At 51.1% G+C, this 8,710-nt stretch overlaps 1 protein-coding gene across 1 annotated transcript; it reads left to right on the top strand.

Moving 5' to 3' along the window:
• Positions 1–5,612: 5,612 nt before the first annotated feature.
• On the top strand, positions 5,613–6,809 carry LOC129654288 (uncharacterized; the record flags this gene model as incomplete). Its single annotated transcript, XM_055583788.1, has 1 exon — positions 5,613–6,809. A coding segment is annotated over one exon (1,197 nt), but the record flags the coding sequence as incomplete, so codon positions are not given.
• Between the last annotated feature and the right edge of the window lie 1,901 nt (positions 6,810–8,710).

Genomic DNA, 8,710 nt, shown 5'->3' with positions numbered 1-8,710 from the left:
TTCTCTCACCAGCACCCTCTACTTCCTTCTCTGGATCGTCCATTAACATAGCTACATTTCCTGTGTCTAGAAACTTTTGAAAATTTGTGCCAGAGATGAAACCCAGACTCATTCTGTCACTACATTTCGTTGGAGAAAAGAACAAACAACCTTCCAGATGTCACGGGAACAGCCCCCACACCCTCCCCTCTTCTCACTGGAACTGCGAGGTCTCCCTGGCCGTTGTTTCGGTTACATCCATGTTCCTGACAAACGACGTGCTCTTCCTTCCCCGCCTCACCTTCTCCAGGCAAGATCTCCAGATGGATGGAAGAAGCCGTGCAGAGCCCCACCGCCTGCCAGCCCCCGGGGGCCAGAACACCACGAACTGCCAAGTTCCTGCAGGTGTCAATGTTTTATCTTTAATAAGTTTAAAGACAGATTAGCAGCAGGGTAAGGAAGTCAACAAAAGCCCGTGTTTTCCTGGAATTTCTGGTTGAATTATTTATGGCCGAGAACTCCTTCTGAGAGCAGATGGCCTGTGTCAGCACCAGGTCTAGAAGGGCTCCCCTTGAGATCCTCCTGGGACTCGGCCCCCCTCTGTAGGGCATCTGCTGGAAGCCGTGGCACCCTCCCCCCCCATCACACTAGCATCATGGAAACACTGGGAAGTGCACAGGGAGCCAGGAACTGGGGAGACCTCGGGGCCCTGCAGGGTGAGGACTGGGTGCCGAGCTGGGTAGCAGTGACTCCAGCATTTCAGATGTGCAGGGATGGGCCTGACCCAACACGGCTGGGCCTCCTTGGACTCTGCACCCGAGCCTTGTAGGTTGGTGACACGTCACTGAGGGACTGCCAGGATGAGTCGTGCCGGCCCAGCGGGGGCAGCAGTGAAGGGGTAAGCAGAGAGCTCTGGGCACAGTGGAGTCTCGGGATTTCAGTTGTTGGCACTCTTGGGTGCCCCCCTCCCCTCCCGCTGTGGTGGCTTTCTTTCCCCTCAGTGCTTTCTCTGCACTGGGAGGACCTTGCTGTGCCGGCTGCAGCTCTGGGCCAATGCTCGCACCCTCTCAGCCAGCCCTTGAAAGCTCTGCTTGTGTCTGCATGAGGGAGCCCTTCCGAGGGGATTACCTGGATAATCCGAGCCCTCACTGCCCTCACTCAGCTCCAGGTTCTGGCAGAGACTGTGTCTGCCCAGAGGTGGGTGTTCTTTTCCTAGAGGACAGGCACCCTATGGACCAACCCTGCCCCTCCCCAAAGCTTCCCAGAGTGCCCAATGTCAGTGGCCTGGCATTCCCTGCCCTGGTCCCCTCCCAGGGGCTGTCTGCCCTTGCTGCTGCCCTGGCGACCACTGCCCATGGCATCTGTCCAATTCAGCTTGACTGTACCATTCTGGCCCCGCCCCGGGTGCCCTCTAGTTCTAAGCCCTCTCCCCCTGCCCCACCTGGCTGTCTTTTGGTGATGCCTGTTTTGGCTCAGCTGACATGGGGCCCTGCTTTCTGCCAGTGGGCAGTCACGTCCGGCCAGTGCAGCCCTGCCTCGCCGTAGCCACTCACACCCTGGTCAAAGTCCTTCTCTCCTCCCAAGGTCCCAGACTCCCTGGTTCTGCCATCCATTCCACACTGGAGCCCCGATGGAAGGCCACCAGCTTCTGCTCCACCTCTGTCCACACACATTAACTGCAGCCTTAGAATGAAGCCAGGTTGTCCCCGGCCTGCCTGCCACTAGAACAGTGGCATCACACCAGGGGCATATACTTGGTGTTGTTCAAGGAACAGCTAGTGTCAAGGACACACTCGGTGGGCTCTGCGGTCAAGTTCAATGAGGCAAGGTGGCAACAGGGTAAGGCCTGGTGAAGGTGGTGGCTTCGTCTTGGCTGCAGAAGCTGGCCTGGTGGGGCCCGGGGCTGGATGACTGCAAGGGCCAGCTCTGCGTTTCCCTTTCCTGTTCTGGGATGAGTCCTCTGTCCTCTTCCTCCATCTGCCACAGCGCCTCTGTTAACGCTGTCTTCCAAACGCCTCTGCCCTCTCCTCTTGGTGCACAAGGCCCTTATTCTGCCCTCCCTGCGGATCTGCTGGGTGTTGGTGTGTGGGCTGCTCTCAGGCTTTCTTCTGGGCCCAGGCCTCAGCCCTGCCGCTATGGCTGCTTTCTGCTGCTCAGACGCTTGGTCGTGTCCGACTCTTTGCGACCCCATGGGCTGTAGGCCGCCAGGCTCCTCTGTCCATGGGGACTCTTCCAGCAAGAATACTGGAGCGGGTTGCTATGCTCTCCTCCAGGGGATCTTCATGACCCAGGGACGGAATCTGCATCTCTTATGCCTCCTTCATTGGCAGGTGGGTTCTTTACCACTCGCACCACCTGGGAAGCCTCTCTGGCTGCTCGGATGTGGGCAAGTCACTTTCCAGAACTGTTGTCTCAGTGACGTCGAAACCTGGGCAAGGCTGCTTACTGTGCAGCCTTCAAGGTTACTGAGGCAGTGACTGTAGGTCACAGGGGATCCCAGTGGGGAGGCGGCTGAATGAGCACATGAGGTGGTCACTGCAGTGTCTCCCGGGTCCTCAGGAGGTTGGTCCATCCCTCCCAGGCCACACGTGTGCCTGACTGGCTCCTTTGTCAAGAAGCCACTTCCTTCTGTGCTGTAATTTGAGAATGAAAGTGGCTTCTTTATCACCCTTCCTGGGTATCATTTTGGTTTTTGGTTTGGTTTTTGCCCTGGCTGGCTGGCTGGATCTTTGTATTCATTTCCTGGGGCTGCCATAGAACAAAATACCACAGAGTGGGTGGTGTAAGTGACGACATTTATTCTCGCATAGTTCTGGAGGCTGGATGGCCACGATTGGGGTGTCAGCAGGGTTGACACACCAAGACCTCTCTCCTTGGCGTGTAGATGGCAGTCTCCTCCCCTGTCCCCCCATGGTCTTCCCTCTGTGCGGGTGTACTCTTGGTCTCTCTTTGTGGGCCAAATGTCCTCTTCTTATAAGGACACCAGTCAGGTGGGATCAAGGCCCACCCCAAAGACTTTGTTTAACCATGATGACTGAGGACAAGATGGTTGGACGACATCACCGACTCACTGGACCTGAGTTTGAGCAAGCTCTGGGAGATGGTGAAGAACAGGGAAGCCTGGCATTCTGTGGTCCATGGGGTCACAAAGAATCAGACACAACTGAGTGACTGAACAACAGCCTCCTTAAAGACCCTATCTCCATATACAGTTACAATCGAAGCACTGGGAATTAGGACTTCAGCATATAAATAGGAGGGGGCATAATTCAGCCCATAAGTGTTCCCCTGAACAAATCACTCCACCTCTCCAGACCTGGGGTTACTCATCAGTAAAATGGGAAGGCTGACAACGATGATGGTGGTGGTAGCGATGGTGGTGATGGTGAGGATGTAAGTGATGATAATGGTGATGGTGGTGATGACACCTGTCTGCTAGGGTTGTTGTTTGGATCAGATGAGTTAATGAATGTAAAGTGCAGCAGTCAACGTCATATAAATGTTAGGTGTTATCATTTCTCTTACTATAATGAATTTTTTAAACACATAATTACTGAAAATCCCTGTGAGCTGGCTTTCGGTTTGTCATAGACCTGAGAGTGAATCATCAAAGAGCCTGTTAGTGGCAGACACTGTGAGACATGGCGGATGTCAGCCTGACACCACAGTGGGAAAAGATTTAACAGCAGCCTCCAGACTGCACTTTCTGTAACCAAGCCAGTGCATGTATGTTCACAGAGATCTCAACTCATTCGAAAAAAGGCCCAATTATTTTCCTGAGTTAGGGAGGCAGAGAAGTGCATCATTTATTTCAGAATAGTTTCCACCTACATAGGACAAAATTTGGAAACCAGAAAGCATGACAGACAATTCATGGAGTGGCAGGTGTATACCCTTCTCCATCTCAGTGCATTTCTGCATTTGTGCTTCAACCTATGAGCTCTGTGACCTTGGGAAACGTGCTTAACCTCTCTGAGCCTCAGTTTATTTATCAATAAGACTGAGATGATAGCAGCCTCATATTAGTTTCCTGGGGCTCCTGTGGCCACGTACCACAGGCTTAAACCAACAGAAGTTGATTCTCTCACAGTTCTGGAGACTAAAAGTCCAGGCTAAAGTCCAGACACTCAATAGCAGCCACCTCCCACTGCCTCTTGACTAAAGTCAAGGTGTCAGCCTGGTTGTGCTCACTCAGAAGCTTCCAAGGGAGGACCCTTCATTGCCTCTTTCAGCTTCTGGGGGCCCTTGGGTATTCCTTGGCTCATGATTAGCTCCATTTCAATCTCTTTCTCTGTGGTCACGTGGCTGTCTTGTCTCTATGTGTTTCTCTCCTCTTTTTATGAGGACACCAGTTATGTTGGACTTGGGCCACCCAATGACCTCGTCTTTAACTGGTTACACCTGCAATGACCCTGTTTCTAGACAAGGTCACATTCACAGGTGCTGGAGGTTCGAGCTTCAGTATGTCTTTTGGAGTGGGGGTGGGGCACAGTTCAACCTTTAACAAGCCCTTACTTCCTGGGGCTGCTGGGTAGACAAGTAAAGTTGGCAGATGCAAAATCATAGTCTGTGTTCATAGTAAGTATTCAACAGGTTTCAGCCATTATGGTGCCTCTTCCTCCTTTTTATCATCATCATCATCCTCTTCATCACTGTAATCACTATCATTATCATCACCACCATCACCACCATCACCACCATCACCACCATCATCACCATCACCACCATCACCACCATCATCACCATCATCACCATCACCACCATCATAACCATCATCACCATCACCACCATCACCACCATCATCATCATCATCACCATCACCACCATCATCACCATCACCACCATCATCACCATCACCACCATCACCACCATCATCATCATCACCATCACCACCATCACTACCATCATCATCATCACCACCACCACCATCACCACCATCACCACCATCATCACCATCACCACCATCACCACCATCATCATAATCACCATCACCACCATCATCACCATCATCACCATCATCATCATCACCACCATCACCACCATCACCACCATCATCACCATCACCACCATCATCACCATCATCACCATCACCACCATTATCACCATAATCACCATCACCACCATCATCACCATCACCACCATCACCACCATCATCACCATCACCACCATCACCACCATCACTACCATCATCATCATCATCACCATCACCACCATCACCACCATCATCACCATCACCACCATTATCACCATAATCACCATCATCACCATCATCACCATCACCACCATCACTACCATCATCATCATCATCACCACCATCACCACCATCACCACCATTATCACCATCATCACCATCATCACCATCATCACCATCACCACCATCACCACCATCATCACCATCACCACCATCACCACCATCACCACCATCATCACCATCATCACCATCACCACCATCATCACCATCATCACCATCACCACCATCACCACCATCATCACCATCACCACCATCATCACCATCACCACCATCACCACCATCACCACCATCACAACCATCACCACCATCACCACCATCACCACCATCATCACCATCACCACCATTATCACCATCATCACCATCACCACCATCACCACCATCACCACCATCACCACCATCATCACCATCACCACCATCATCACCATCACCACCATCACCACCATCACAACCATCACCACCATCACCACCATCACCACCATCACCACCATCATCACCATCATCACCATCACCACCATCACCACCATCACCACCATCACAACCATCACCACCATCATCACCATCACCACCATCACCACCATCAGCACCATCATCACCATCACCACCATCAGCACCATCATCACCATCACCACCATCACCACCATTACTACCATCATCATCATCACCATCACCACCATCATCACCATCACCACCATTATCACCATCATCACCATCACCACCATCACCACCATCACCACCATCACCACCATCACCACCATCATCACCATCACCACCATCACCACCATCATCATCATCATCACCACCATCACCACCATCACCACCATCATCACCATCACCACCATCATCACCATCATCACCATCACCACCATCACCACCATCATCACCATCACCACCATCACCACCATCACTACCATCATCACCATCACCACCATCACCACCATCACCACCATCATCACCATCACCACCATCATCACCATCATCACCATCATCACCATCATCACCATCACCACCATCACTACCATCATCATCATCATCACCACCATCACCACCATCACCACCATTATCACCATCATCACCATCACCACCATCACCACCATCACCACCATCACCACCATCACCACCATCATCACCATCATCACCATCACCACCATCATCACCATCATCACCATCACCACCATCACCACCATCACCACCATCATCACCATCACCACCATCACCACCATCACCACCATCACCACCATCATCATCATCATCACCACCATCACCACCATCACCACCATCACCACCATCATCACCATCACCACCATCACCACCATCATCACCATCACCACCATCATCACCATCATCACCATCACCACCATCATCACCATCACCATCATCATCACCATCACCACCATCATCACCATCATCACCATCACCACCATCACCACCATCATCACCATCACCACCATCACCACCATCATCACCATCACCACCATCACCACCATCATCACCATCACCACCATCACCACCATCATTGTCACCATCACCAATGTTACCATCATTATCATCATTATTATCATCATCATCACCATCACAATAGTGAGGAAGGCTTTGGGAGAAGTAAAATGGGGAAATAGTACTGAAAAGAAGGTCCTTTTGGCTCTTTACACTCAATAGCAGCCGCCTCCCACTGCCTCGGCATGTAGAACCAGACCTGTGCCCTCTGCTTCCCATGAGTGTCAAGCTAACCTCAGTGCAGTCAGAGGACGAAAATGCCTCTGTTGCTACACCCTGTTCACTTAACAAAATGATTGGACCACCTGCTATCTGAGTGGCATTTTATGGAGAGAAAAATAAATTATTACTCAGACACGGTCTTTTTGTCCAAGGAACACGTGTTCTCCTGAAGAGGCAGATATTTATCCACCGTCTCCAGGACAAGTAGCCACATAAGAAGAGCTTGCTGGAGACAGAAACAGATTCTCTGGGATGTCAGAGGGCTGCACCCACTCAGCTCAGGGCTGTGTCCCACAAAGAAAGTGAAGGAAGTCTGGCATCCTTGGGGACTTTTTGATTCATCCATTCATTGTTTCACGTAGGCCCACTTGTACCAGTCCCAGGGCGTGAAGTGACAGATGCAGCGGGAGTGCTGAGCAGTGGGGACGATGACACAGAGCCCGACAGTGGCTGCCAGTGTAAAGGGAGCTCTGCCCCGGCTGGCCGGGGAGGCTTCCAGAGGAGGCTGGATGTGGTGTCCTGGGAAGAGTGCGAGTGAATACAGGCGGAGAAGAGCAGAGGGTCCTGGGCACACACTTTTATAGGTCCCAATTAACTGGGTGCACGGCCTTGGTCACCCTTTCTAGCACTGTGGTCCTCAGGCCACATGCTACCGACATGAATAAGGCAGGAAAATTCCTATCACACTTTTAAGTCCTTTTTATCAAAAGTGAACAATAATAATCAAAGCTTTGGCAGAAATCAGATTGGTTAGAAAAACTCAATTTTGCATGTTGTTCTTCAAATTACAGAAACCATTAAGGTCACAGATAGGCTCTCCTTAGGCTTAAGTTTTGTGTCATATTTTTTCTTTAAAAGTTTTACTTACAGAGTAAATCCCCTTTGGGGGTAATCAGCCAGGTTGCTCCTGGTCCATCTGATGGGATTAAATGTCTTGCTGTCTCCCTTGCAGAGAGCACCTTACCTGGCCATGGCTCCACTCCCAGGTGAGAGCTGCTGCTCAGCACACTGCCTCCTGTAAGAGTAGCAGGTGGCAAGGGGCTTTGGGAGCCAGGGAACAGACAGGTCCAACAAGCCCAGTTATCATCTCTTGGTTCTGGAGCCACCAGGACACCCTGAGACAAAAATGTCTATGATCCTGGCCACCATGTAAGCTTAGAGAGTGCAGGAGGCACATACTGCCAAATCCGTACTCATGTGTAAAAACACAAAACAAAACTGGAAGTCCCTGAGCTGTGGATAATGGGTCCATTTAAACCTCTTCCTTTGTGTTCACATGGCTGTCTTGTCTTAGTGTGTCTCTCTCCTCTTCTTGTGAGGATGCCAATCATGTTGGATTCAGTTCAGTTCAGTTGCTCAGTCGTGTCCGACTCTTTGTGATCCCATGAATCGCAGCACACCAGGCCTCCCTGTCCATCACCAACTCCCGGAGTTCACTCAGACTCACGTCCATCGAGTCGGTGATGCCATCCAGCCATCTCATCCTCTGTCGTCCCCTTCTCCTCCTGCCCCCAATCCCTCCTAGAATCAGGGTCTTTCCCAATGAGTCAGCTCCAGCAGAGACATTACTTTGCCAACAAAGGTCAGTCTAGTCAAGGCTATGGTTTTTCCTGCGGTCATGTTGGATTAGGGCTACCCAATGACCTCATCTTTAACTGCAATGATCCTGTTTCCCAACAAGGTCACATTCACAAGTGCTGGGGTTTAGAGCTTCAATATATCTTTGGCGGTGAGGGGCGGGGGTACAGCCTTTAACAAGCCCTT

The sequence above is a fragment of the Bubalus kerabau genome, chromosome 5 (genome assembly GCF_029407905.1).
Source record: "Bubalus kerabau isolate K-KA32 ecotype Philippines breed swamp buffalo chromosome 5, PCC_UOA_SB_1v2, whole genome shotgun sequence".
NCBI lineage: Eukaryota > Metazoa > Chordata > Mammalia > Artiodactyla > Bovidae > Bubalus > Bubalus kerabau.
The sequence above is the reverse complement of the archived record's forward strand: the minus strand, read 5'-3'. Positions and strand labels throughout refer to the sequence as shown.